This window comes from Grus americana, unplaced genomic scaffold (genome assembly GCF_028858705.1).
Source record: "Grus americana isolate bGruAme1 unplaced genomic scaffold, bGruAme1.mat scaffold_90, whole genome shotgun sequence".
Taxonomy (NCBI): Eukaryota; Metazoa; Chordata; class Aves; order Gruiformes; family Gruidae; genus Grus; species Grus americana.
Genome location: NW_026562090.1, coordinates 137,464 through 150,687, shown reverse-complemented (window position 1 = coordinate 150,687; position 13,224 = coordinate 137,464). Strand labels below are relative to the sequence as shown.

Sequence of the window (13,224 nt, the reverse complement as noted above, 5' to 3'; positions counted from 1 at the left end):
ACTTTTCCAGGGCATGTATTACCGCAGGTGCCAAATGAGAAGCTTGCCCACATCCTGGCTCTCCAACTAGTAAGAACCGTGGCCTGCAAGATGTTGGCTGGTAATAAGCATTTCTAGAACAATTAGAAGATAGTAAGTTTCAAAATGAAGTGATGACTAGGCACACAGATGTTAAAGGTTTTTCCCTAACCTCTTTTTTTTGGTAAATACTCTCCATGTTCCAGTAAATAATAAGCTGGTCTGTGATCAGGAAGACTATCAAAGCTCATTTTCTTACAACCTTGTACCATAGCTCCCCAAAGAAATCCTGCCAATCCCCAGCATCTCTGCTATTCGTTTGGCTGGCTTAAGTAATGGCTCTTAAATCACACACGGGGACTTGTCCAGCTAAATACACACACGACAACTGGTCAGTAACTTGATATGGAGGAGAAATACAACTCGCTCTTGCTCTCTCTCTCAACACACACCAATCGGGATCTGTACACCCCAATTTTCAGTAGGTCTTGAGTTTAAGTAACTACGAGATCTCTACATCTGTCAAGTTCAGCTGAAATTTGGCCGTAGTTACTGGAGATAGCGGGAAGGAAGGAGCAGAACAACGTTTCTAGGAAAAAATTAAGGTGGGCGCTGAAACGCATGAGCTGTATCTGAAGTACGCAATTGGATTAGTTAAATTACAGCAGTACGCTAAATACGTACAAGATTGTATTCAGTCATTCTAATTGTTTCATCGTTGAATTGTGTATTAATTTCCTAGTAATCTTGCTTTCCTAGCATGAAACACATTTGTGAAGAGCGTTTGTTTTTTCCAGCACAATACCACTGTACCTTTACTGGCTGAAGTCAAAGGTCTTAGAGACCTAACCAAACTCAGCTGGTCACATTTTCTGGACAGCATAGCGATAGAAACGGAGAAAAATAACTGACCCAACAGTGATGGCAACAATCTTATTTTTTCAACTGTTGGCTTATACAACTTCCACATTAAAATGTCAAAAGCTTAATATCAACATTTACCTGCTAAAATTGAGGAATTTTTCCTTTTCTCTACTGGGCATTTGATGAGTTGGCTTATCTTCAAAGATTGATGGCGATTCCTCATCACTGTCAACTGCATAATTTCTTAAAACATGATTTACACTGTCTGAAAGACAAGAGAGGTTTGTTAACTTTCCTGAATACTCCGTATCTCACTCTCGCATTAACACAGCTTCAAATCAGTGCTGGAAATCCCTTTTCTTCTATTTCTTCATTTGAGGGCACACACCGAATGCTGTTTTCTGAAGAGTTCGTCCTACCACAGACCTAAGGAGACTGCACAAGTCTCTACAAAGCTGTCCTAAAGTGCTTGGGAGGTGGTTTGGTTTTTTTCTCCTTAGAAGAAAGATGATTAGGAACAACTTTGGTGGTTCCGAGACACCTGAAAAACCCAACAAGGCCACTTCTTTCTGGGGCAGGTTCCCGCACTGGAAGCGAGGGAATTAAGCGAGTGCGATGGCCACAAACTTCCATTTGTGTAGGACTAGTGAGTCAGAATATACAGACCAACACACCTGCTAAGTAAGGCTCCTCACAGATCACCGAATGAGTAGATAATGGAAGGCAGACAACAGAGAAGGGATGCAATTACCAATCCCCTAGCCTCTCTGCTTTTGTTTTGTTGGTGGATTTCTGCCTCTGTTTTACCAATGCTAACCTATCTGCTGGCTCTACTGGGAGTCATCCTGGTAGGACAGTCTCCAGAGATTAGCATAACTAACTATTAACAGATTTCCATTAATCAAGAGTGGAGTGAGCTTATCAATTTCTTTGCTCTCACCAACTGACAGAGTAAACCTGATCAGGGCTGATGCAGTCAGGGGTGTGAGCTCACGTATGCTAAGCCAAGTCCCAAAGTACACACTACTAAACCATTCTCATCTCCTGTACAAGTGTACAGTGTGATCCACAAACATTTAAGTTAAGAGACTATGGCTAAAAAAAAATCACGATAGCTAAAACAGTATTTAGCTTAAACCGCTTATGCTTGCATTGTGGTCCTGACATTCTTCAGACAGGAATTAGAAGCATTCATGTAAAAATACCTTTTTCCCCTCTATTTAAATATTTTGAAAGAGGTGCCTCATACTTTAAACCTCAGATCCATCTCTACAAATGGTAAATATGATGTTAGCTACTGTCAGAACCAGGGTGCTGTAGTAGAGAACGCATAGTTCTCTACGGCCTATTGTGAGTCATTCATAGCTCCCATCCAGCACTTCAGTTTAGAATCCAGACTAAAACCTATCCACGATGTTCCTGAAATAAAAGCATGCACATGCATATTCTGAAATTCTGCTGTCATTATGGCCAAGAGGTTTGTGTATGTTGATTGCACAAATGAGAATTTTTTGCTTTGACAGAATTTTAAAGTAGTGAATGTTATCGTTATACCTGGCTGTTGGTCCTTCTGTAGTGCAAACTCTGCGTGGGGAAATACTCTCTGCAAGGCTTGTAAAATTCTTGCTAAGGTGTTTTCAAGCAGTGGTTTTGAAACAGATGATAGCGCTCGCCCAGGTGAAGCCACAGCCCTCTGTGAAGCTGGAACAGTCTTCTGCATAGCCATGACAAAATCCTTTGCTGTTATTTTGATAGAAGCAACATCTAACTGCAGTTTCTCGCTACTTTTGTATAGCTGAGGATAGCGGCGGCGCAAAGCACAGAGGGCAGCTTCAGCACATAAGGATTTAATATCAGCACCACAGTACCCTAACAAAGAAAACAAGAATCAAATGTTACATCAGTCTCAGGCAACACAGAAGTCAAGGCCAAGGTTCCCCAAGCGCAACACTGAAAGACTTTGTATGTGGCCAAAAATTAACAGTTTAAGAGAGAATGTAAAGAGTTACTGCACTGCAGAGAAGTTTTGTTACGTGGCTCGCAGCCTGATATCCTGCGCTTCTTAAGCAGCCCCCTAATCAAAACTTTGCTCCCAGGGAAGATGCCCAAAACCCATTCAACGTTCTGAGAGACAGAAAGAAAATTAAAAGAAAAGAAGCATCTAACTTTCTTTGCTCCCACGGCGTGCCAGCCGCCTCACTCTGCAGCAAGGTGCAAGAGCTCGAGTACTGCCTGCTACAAGCTCAGATTCCTTCGGACTCAGTCCCATGCAGTAACTCACTGTATTTTCAAACTTACCAACGCATTTTTCAGCTAGCTCTTCAAGAAACATGTCCGATGGCTTTGGGGTCCAATCTCGTGTGTGAATCTTGAAAATCTCTTTTCTAGCCTGGAAATAAAATGGTCGCATTTTAGTTTGTCCAAAGTTTTCTCTTGAAAATCCCCAAACCAACACAAAACCCCCCACACCCTCACATTAATACAAATACTTGGTTTATCTGCTAAACTTTTAAGTATTTTACAGTTCGATTAACACGCTCTCTGCTTTTGCAGAGTAATTGCTACAATTACTACAAAGACGAACAATAATTATGACTCAAACTACTGTCACTGATCCAGAAAATGTCAAACGTTGCCTATCTTCATCTCCGATCTTAGCAAGATCTTTTATTTAAGTATTCCCTGGTACACAGTTTAATTACGGCAGATTTCTAGAATTCTTCCACAGTAGGGAATCATATAGTGTATGTGTTTCACGGCACCTCCTCTCCTGTTCCTGAAAGGAGATAAAAACTGGAGACAAATGTTTCTGTTAAATATGCTGTTTAGTGCACTTTTACTAGCCTTCAACCATAGCCAAATTAAAACACACAAGACCAGGGTTCCACACTATCTTCCTCCCCATATTTTTTGGTTGCTATACACCTACTTTTTCATTGCTTAGCTATCGCCATTGAACTAGAAGCTTCCCAAGCCCCACACCTGTCCAGCGTACCTCGCATCTTTGTCCAATAAGAAGTTACCAGTAAGAATGTCAGCTCCCAAAATACTTCCCTCCCAGGATACGCAGCCTGGGAACCATCCAGCACAGGTACATCCACTATCCATTCGTAAACCAAGAACTGAGAGCAAGGCCACTTCAGGATGAAAGTGTCTAAGTGGATTAAGTCAGTCAGCAAACATGGACAGATTTGGGAATGGAAAAAAATTCAATCGCTCCAGCACCAGCCTTGAGAAAAGTTTTTGTTTGCAAAAAGGAATTCTTGTGCGCACACCATTTCTTTCATTTTCAAGATGAGATAGCAGTAATTTACAGCTAATTGGGGCATTCATTCTTTCTTACATGTTTCAGTGACTAGCAGCATCCCATTTTCTTGGCTGGTCACAGTGAAACCAAAGCTAATTACAGAACTAACTACTTGTGGAAATCCTCTTAATGGTATATATTCAGTACCGGATCTGCCCTCCACACTCTCTCTTTGGCCCAAGTTGTCCAACACTGGGTTTGACTTTAACTGCTCTGTAATCCTGCATTGTTACGTGGTTTTTGTTATAAAGAGGGACTTTGTCACATGAGCATTAAGGTTGAGTTTAAGTTCTGACCTCTTTATCTGGCAAGCTGAAGAGGAACTCTCGATCAAAGCGGCCGGGTCTTCGTAAAGCAGGATCTATAGAATCCAGCCTGTTGGTGGCTCCAATGACCACAATCTCTCCTCTGCTGTCTAAGCCATCCATAAGGGCCAGAAGAGTTGACACAATAGAGCTAACAGAAAAAATATAATCTTCATTCACTGGTTTAGTAAATTTTGTTACATTCTACGCAATCTTCTGCAATGACCACTCAAAAAGGACAGGCTTTTCTTGATGAGACGCCAATTAGCGAAAGACTTAATTTAGGACATAACAAAACCAGTAAGCTAACACAGGCCTTGTGCTGATATCAAGCTGAGAGAATTGGTTTCAGTTATTGTTTGAAAATCATCTGAATTTTAGTAGCATTGAATTACTAGTTTTCAGGATAAATTAATGTATCACATGAAGTTAAACAGGTTGTGGTGGTCTTTTCACAAAGATCAAGCAGCTTCTATGTAGATACCAAAAATGTACTACCTATGAATTTGGTCTCACTTTGGAGCCTCACTCCTCCCTTCCCGATGCCTCGGCCCCCTCTCCCGCCCGAGCAGCACAGGGGGACAGGGAATGGGGCTGTGGGCGGCCCACAGCGCCTTGTCTCTGCCACCCCTTCCTCCTCACGCCGTTCCCCTGCTCCCGCCTGGGGCCCACGGGCCGCAGCTCCGCACACAGAACCTGCTGCTGCCTGGGCTCCTCTCCAGGGGCCGCAGCTCCTGCCAGGAGCCTACTCCAGCCTGGGCACCTCTCCAGGGGATGCAGCTTCCTGGTGGAGCTGTCGATGGCTGCCTGATGGTGACAGCATTGGTGGCAGGATCCTCTTCTAGGCATCCATTTCACAGAGTCACAGGCTACTTGAGGCTGGCCGGGATGTCACCTGGAAAGTGTAGTCACCTGGTCCCACCCCCCCGCTCAAGCAGTACCACCTGCAGCCGGTTGTCCATGACCATGTCCAGAGGGCTGTGGAACATCTCCAAGGACGGAGGCTCCACCAGCTCCCTGGGCAGCCCGTGCCGGTGCTCGTCACCCGCACAGCACCCTTTGCACTTCCCCTTGCTGAACTGCAGGAGGCCCCTGTCAGAGCCTCTCTCCAGCATGACCAGGTCCCTGGGGATGACGGCACGACCCCCCTGGCCTAAGCGCCACTCCTCCCAGTCTGGTGTCATTGGCCAGCTTGCTGAGGGTGCCCTCTGCCCTGTCCCCCAGACCATTAATTAAGGAAGATGTTAACAAGATCGGACCCAGTATTGACCCCTGGGAGACGCTGCTAGTTACCGGCCTCGCAATAGACTTGGCGCCCCTGAGCAGCACCCTCTGGGCCCAGCCGTTCAGCTTCTTTCAGGCCCCCTTGCTGTCGGCTCATCCAGCCCCTTTCTGTTCAAGTGCCTTGAACTCCACCTTGAAAACCAAGAGATGGCAGCATGGACATGTGCAAGCACACTGCTTTCAAAATCCCGTCACATAAACCTCCCACACTGGGTATTGCCACCAATTGTCCCAAAACCTCCAGAGAAGAAAACACCCCATGAATTACGTATGCAAGGCCAACAAGTGTTTTTAATTTGGGCTTTGGCAAGGCGATCCCAACAGCTGAGCAGGGATTAAAGGTCTTCCTCGAGGGACCCGTGGGCAGGCGGGCCAGGCGGCAGAGCTGTCCGAGTCTCTGGAAGGTCTCTCCGAGCTCTTCGTGGCCAGAGGCAGCACTGGGAGGAGGGACAGGCTGGGCCGCTGGTGCCCTTTGTGCAGCTTGGTCCCTGCTGGCGGCAGTTCTGGTGCTTCCTGACTTCCTCCTCCTCCTCCTCCTTTTTCTTCTCCCGCTCCTCTTCTCTGGCACAGCAGAAGAAAGATGCTGTGCTCCTTCTTCCCCCAGGATCACAGTGTGCCCCCATCACCACAGCAGTGCCCTGAGTGTGTGTCTGACACGCATCTCCAGGGCGCTGAAACCCTCCTCCTCCCTGCTGAGGGCTCATCCTGCGTGGTGTCCACAAACCGGCTGCGGAGCGCATAGCCCCGTCTCAGGGATCCGCTCCGCTCTCTCTTCCTCAGCACGGTCTTCTGCTGAGCAGCCCTGGGTGCGGGAGCCAACTGGGATCTGGCGCTGGAGGGCCTGGGAGCTGTGGCATCCCTGGGAGTGCAGTCATGGCTTGGAGGACTAGGTCTCCTCCTCCTCCTCCTCCTCCCTGCTGAGGGCTCATAGTTCGTGGTGTCTGCGAACCAGCTTTGGAGTTCATCGCCCCGCAGCGGGGATCTGCTCCGCTCCCTCTGCATGGGAACGGATTGCTCCCAAGCAGCCTTGGGTGTGGGAGCCTGCCTGGAGCTGGCACTGGAGTGCCCTGAAGCTGCGCCAACCTTTGGGGCCTGGCAACAATGTGGAGGACTTGTTCTCCTCCTCCTGGCAGCTGAGCAGTCATAGTCTGTGGTGTCCACAGGCCAGCTGCGGAGATCATTGCCCCACTGTGGGGATCTGCTCCGGGCCCTCTCCCTGGCACCGTTCCTCTCACAGCGGGAGGAAGGGCCGAATCCGTGCTTCTCTTCCTTGCTGTCTTCTTGCACGGGGGGCAGCACAGGGTCAAGTGGTTGACAGCGCACTTGGCACACAGCTTTTCTTCTGGACACCAGCCTTCTACAGCCGCAGAAGAAGCGATTCAAGCAGAAGCCCACGAAGGAGACAATGCTGAGCCTGCCTGGCCAGGTGGGGCATGGCCAGCCTGCAGAGGCCTCCCGTGCACCTGCCACGGTGAGCTGGCTGGTGCTGGCTGTTGCGGAGGAGCTGCTGTGCTCTGGAGAGTCCTCCGTGCCCACCGCCACGTCCTGCAAAGAGAGCTGTGAAAAGGTCCTGCCCTTTCCTCCTGAGAAGACCAGAACAGTGGGGAACCCCCGGAAGCTGTGGGAGGGGACAGCTAAGGGCCTCCCAAAGGCTCTCCTGGCGGGCTGCAAAGGCAGAAGGGCCAAAGGCGGACAGCTAGGATGGGTCTAGGTGGGAGGCTTTGGGAGGGAGCAGCCTTGCGGCTGTGAAGATCGCTGCAGCGTGGGAGGGAACAGAGAGCAATGCCAAGATGCCAGAAAGAAATCCACTGTCCATCTGGTGCCCTGACCCACCTCCCCAGAGTTACCTTAGTCAAACGGGGCGGATCCTGTGGTCTCACAGGACCCACCTGCTTGCTGCCAGCCGCCCACTGCTTGAAGAAGGAAGGGGCATATGATGGCACCTGTGCGGAAGAAGCCCTTTCTCCACTTTTCAAATCAGAGCGCCTGGAGAGAAAAAGAGTGATTTCCGTTTAGGGCTGCTCCTCAGCCTCCTCTAGGGTTCAGGCATTTTCTTGGAGCGGACTCTACGACAGAGGGAAGACGTAACCAAGACTACCAATGGGAAACTGGATTGGGCTCTTCCCAACACGTCTGCCCCTGTCGGAGCAAGAGCTCGTCTTTATACCCCCTACGGCCTCCATTTCATCGAATCCTAGATTTACAGAATGCTTTGCATTGGAAGGGACCTTCAAGAGCGTCTGGTTCCAAGTCCCCTGCCATGGGCAGGGACACCTTCCACTAGATCTGGTTGCTCAACGCCCCATCCAACCCAGCCTTGAACACTTCCAGGGATGGGGCATTCACAACTTCTCTGGGCAACCTCTTCCAGGGTCTCACCACGCCCACCATTAAGAATTTCTTCCCCGTATCTAATAGAAATCAAGCTCGTTCAGTTTAAACCCATTACCCCTCATCTTATTACTACACTCCCTGAGATAAAGTCCCTCCCCATCTTTCCTGTAGGCCCCCTTAAAGTCCTCCTGTCTACATTAGCCAGCCTCTGACAGCAGACAAGTAGCACTTTACACCAGGGCAGCAGCCTAAAGCCCAGCAAGGGAAGAGAAGGACTGACGCGGAGTACTTCTGTTTGACAGCATTGAATGATGCAGGCAGTAATTGTCTCCTGTGACAGAAACGCTCAGGAGGATGAGAAGAAAAACAGCAAATCCAGGAAAAGGAAACATATTCTGAAAACGATTTGAGTACTGGTTGTTACCTGACATAAAACAGTAAATAGGCTTGCTGCCTGAGAACTCTCTCGATGCCACATAGATCCACATGCATATCGTCCATCTCGTACCACAGTCCATTGCTGGCCTGTAAAAAAAGACAACGATATCTGGAGATGAACTGCATGGTTTCTCCACAAAAACACAGGCAGATAACTACAGAACCAAGGGTACGCCCAAGCCAATCCATTCCAGCCGGTCAGGAGACCTTCTAGCCCAAAACCTCGGCTGCCAGTAACACTGCCGTGTTTCCCTTGTTAGGAAGGGAGTTGCTCTTTACCTTTGCATAGCAGAAATAGTGTCCTGAACCACAGCTGACACCGCTATGCACCACCACGGCGTATAAGGAGTAGAGGAGCGGTTCTCCAGCTGCCTCAGACATGTACGGGCGAAGATCCAAGTACTTGGGATACTCCACAACCTACGGAGAGACCAAGAGGGCTCAGAAACGATCCTCCAATACGACATGCCTCAGCCTTCCAGGACTAAAGGCCAGCGGGGTCTAAATACACCGTCGGTGCTCACCAACACTTGGGTTTTCCCTAAAGCAACAGATAATGGTTTGGGTGGCAGGAAACTGTTCTCGGCCAAAGCAGCTCTGCCGCAGCAGACTATGTGCTCGTCCTCCCACGGGAACTCTCCTCTCCCCTCCCCAGAAGGGAACACAAAACACTCAGCATGAACAGCTTGGGAGAGAGCGTACTGCTTGGGGAAATCTCCTGCTCCAGGAAGAGAAAGTTGCACTCCAGTTGCGTACACACCTTGTTGATCTTCTCGCCGATGAAATCGTCAAACCGCTTCAGACACAGCGTGAGAACCTTGGGCGGGCGATGGACTGTAAACCTCTTGGAGGCGGCAACCCTCTTGTCACACCTGGAAAGCAAGCCCAGAGCCAAGTGCTGAAATGCACCCTTAAGTGCACCCTTGTTCCCCCAGAAGGCCAGCCAAGCTTTCACGTCTCACACATCCTTACGCTATTGTAAGGCTATTCAGTGCCACAAGGCCTGACGGAAAAACACCTGCGTCTCGTTATTGTGCACCTATGCTATGTGAAACGATGACTGATACTCAAGGGCATGCAGCACCTTCAGGCAGGGTCTGGTATTCACACGTCATTAGCAATCATCTTACTTGCTACATTTAAAGCAGTTTTCGCCATCCAGCTGCTCGGGTTTCACAAAGTCCTTGAGAGCTGCGCTGACAGAGGAGGCTGCCTGGAGGAGTGAGAAAGGAGAGCGCTGAGCTGCGGGAAACGCCCTCGCCCAAACATGCACTAGGAGTCAACAAGACGACCCAGGTAGCCGACGCTGAGGAGACCCACCGTCAACCCGCAAGCAGTGCCCAGGAGGAGGCAGCAAGAGGGCATTATGCTGACCGTTTCCCTCTTTTCCAAGGGATTCCCGGGGCTATCAGGAGCTTCCTCGCTGTGCCTCGGGACATCCTGGAGCACAATTACAAACCCCCCTTACTTTTATATCCAAAGGAACATCCAGGAAGGCCTCGTAGGAGTCGGAAACCGCTTTGCAGCTCAAGCATGTGACTGGAAGGCAAATCAAAATGCTCAGCGATGGGGGAAGTCGACTGTGCCGCTTTACGCTCGTCATACCTACTCCGCCAGTCACACGGGCAGCTGTTTATCACAGGCAGGCAGAGGGGCACAGACAAGTCCAAGGAGAGCAAAAAGTACCTCTGGATCTCAGAAAGCCCGCAAATATTTGATGGATGATGGTAGTTGATTGAGAATAGATGTCCAAGCTGGAAAGAAATGGTGAGGCAGAGAGTTATGTCCTCCAAGAGGTGTACTTTGTCTGAAAACTCTGGGCATGGGTTTTCCCTTGACGAGAGCACATCAAGGAGTCCAAAGGGCTTGGGAACATTGAAAAGGGAATTTGCTTGTGCTTACTCGCTGCTACCACTCAGACAAGCTCTCTGCATGGCATCGACAGTATAGCGTAAGAACTCGTGGGCATCCTCCTGCATGCCAAGCTCAAAATGTTCTCCTATTACTAAGAAAGAAGAAGTCAGTAGTTCTGTCCTACAAGAACAGAAGAAAACCTGCACAAGCACCTGAAATGACTTACGTGGGAGGACATTGATGACAGCCAAAGGCTCGATGGCACTGCCTGAGGAACGCAGGACCTTGTTAACGTGTGCTTCCATTATGCACATCATGCAGAAGCCTCGCTCACGACCTGAAGAGAGAGGGAGGGAGGGAGGGCGGGCGGGAGGGAGGGAAGCTTCTCAGGTTAGCAAAATACCCATAGCGATGGGAAACCTAATGGAGATCTTGAAGTTCTAAGAACAGTCTCCACTGCTCTTCTCCCAAGGTGCCAATGTCGCAACAAGCCCGGGGCATTTTGGTGCATAGAAAACTTTCTTTGGAGGGACGCTTAACTGAGCAGAGTTTTCTGTGCAATAAGCCAGAAAGTGGGAAGTGCCCAGCAGACTTAGAAGGAGATGTTCGTAAAAGTACTCACACGCCTGGCTGTGCTCCCCAGAGAGCAGGTAGTTGGCCAGAGGGGGTGTGTACGTCAAGCACTGCAGGACGGAGTTGAGGAAGCACGTATTGTCCAGGTTGTGGAGTCCCGCTCCAGCTCTCTGTCGTTGCCGCCACTCCATGCAAACCTTCTCCGGAGGAAAGAGGATCCTTTGTGGCGAAGGCATTCCCTCGGCAGTGACTGCAGGGAAATGACATATGAAAAGAGATGACACGATTTTGTTGCGCAAAAGCATACTTGAAAAGGCAAGTTCTGTACAGGAGCACCCAGGAGACAAGCAGCTCTAACCTCCAAGAGAGCAACATTGGGGGAAGCCTTACAGTGCCATTGAAATTGTCTGGTCAAGATAGAGTTTTGGAAAACAGTCTCCTCCCCTGCTTACTTTGCGCACAGTCCAACAAACCCACACTGATTTCCGTGCCTTGGGCTACCTTCCTTTCCCTCTAGAGTCTAGAATTGGATGATCAGGTCAAGTCATAGAATCGTAGAATCGTAGAATCATAGAATGGTTTGGGTCGGAAGGGACCTCAAAGGTCACCTAGTTGCAACCCCACCTGCCATGGGCAGGGACACCCTCCACTAGACCAGGTTGTCCCAAAGCCTCATCCAGCCTGGCCTTAAACACTTCCAGGGATGGGGCCTCCACAAGCTCTCTGGGCAACCCATGCCACTGCCTCACCACCCTCACACGGAAGGATTTCTTCCTAAAGTCTAATCTCAATCGACCCTCTTTCAGTTTCACCCCATTCCCCCTTGTCCTGCCACTACGCTCCCTGATAAACAGTCCCTCTCCAGCTTTCCTGGAGGCCCCTTCAGGTACTGGAAGGCCGCAGTTAGGAAGTCTTCCCTCTTCCTGATTGTAATGGAGGAAGACAAGCAAGTCTCTTTCACAGAAGGTAACCCTACTGATGTCAGGGCGTTCTATGAGCAATGCCATCTTTCAAAGTCTTGTACTAGTGGCGGAGGAGTGATAAAACGCATTTTCCTGTGTCTAGTCAAAATGCCTGGATAAGTCTGGCTGCTCCCAGGAAACGCCCCCGAAGTCACCCTCGGATGTCAGCACGTCAACATGCAGGGATGGAGCAGCAGCCACGTCCGTTACCCTTGGGGATTCACAAAGTCCAAGCCTGCTGGTGAAGCCGTTACTCACAGGAGTCGTTCCCCATTGCGGCCATCGCTCCTCTCAGGAACAGAGGCGAAAGCTTTGGATGACAGAGGCTGTCAGGACGTGCTCCAGAAAGAGCAGATCAGCGCCAATCCCGTCACCTGATAGGAAAGAAAGAACCGTAGCTCCACAAAATGATTCCAAAACCTGGCAAACGCAACCCACAGATCAGCGTCTGCCATCAAAGGTGCTTCAGTGGTACTTGTAACTCCTAGAGAGCAGCAGGCCGATGGCCCCACTGTCCCTGTCGCAGGACTCCAACTGACAGCAATTACCACGGCCCCCTTGAAAGCCCCATTGCGTGCCACCTTCTCTGAGGAGGACCTGCTGCTGACCTGTGGCTACCCTTAGCAGCAGAGCCCTCTGGCTCTGCAGCCCACACTTTCCCGCCGTGTATGCAGGAGCTACCTTTTGGCTTTAACAGAAGGTATGGAGCAGACTATACTTTGATCCCGTATCTACCTACTCTATGATCTGTCCTGAAAGTCCAATCACAGTTACCTTTGAAAGAGGATGGAAGTTGAGGAGAAGTGGGCAGTAATGGAGAAATGGTTGAAAAGAGTCGGCGTGCAAGTAGCGAGGGAAGGAGCCGAGTTATCCCAAAGGGCAGCTCAGCCCAACTGGCTTTCACTGGCCCGCTTTTCAGCTTATAAAGCCCCAGTCCGGTGAGGTCACAATCGCCGGGCGGTTGCCGCATCACTGCCCCTTTGTGACACGGGGTCCGCACGGGGATGTGTCCCCTCAAGGCCACACAGCTGCCAGGGCCCGGGCACCTCCCACAGCCATCAGCCGCTGGGCTTCCCCACCGCTGCTGGCCAAGGGCTCTTTGTCCGCCGGCAGAGCTCCCACCTTTTCCCCGAGCTACACCAGCCAGATGAATAAAAACCTGCCCAGGGCTGCAAGCGTGCCTGCTCACTGCTTTGGCTGGAACGCTCTGTATGCTGAGGGTTCTGTGCCACTCTTCCCACGTACAGGACCCTGTCCGTGAGACTCGTGGAGCAAAGCACCTGGT

General features: G+C 49.9%; 1 protein-coding gene across 1 annotated transcript; it reads right to left on the bottom strand.

The window, feature by feature from the left end:
• Nucleotides 1-5,402: 5,402 nt before the first annotated feature.
• On the bottom strand, nt 5,403-12,213 carry LOC129201274 (ubiquitin carboxyl-terminal hydrolase 42-like). Its single transcript, XM_054812398.1, has 11 exons — nt 12,198-12,213; nt 11,027-11,227; nt 10,631-10,741; nt 10,453-10,555; nt 10,237-10,304; nt 10,019-10,089; nt 9,681-9,763; nt 9,311-9,422; nt 8,830-8,970; nt 8,537-8,637; nt 5,403-5,619 (listed from the first exon to the last, which is right to left on the bottom strand). Exons 1-11 carry the CDS (start codon nt 12,211-12,213, stop codon nt 5,403-5,405), a joined length of 1,224 nt encoding a protein of 407 aa, XP_054668373.1.
• Between the last annotated feature and the right edge of the window lie 1,011 nt (nt 12,214-13,224).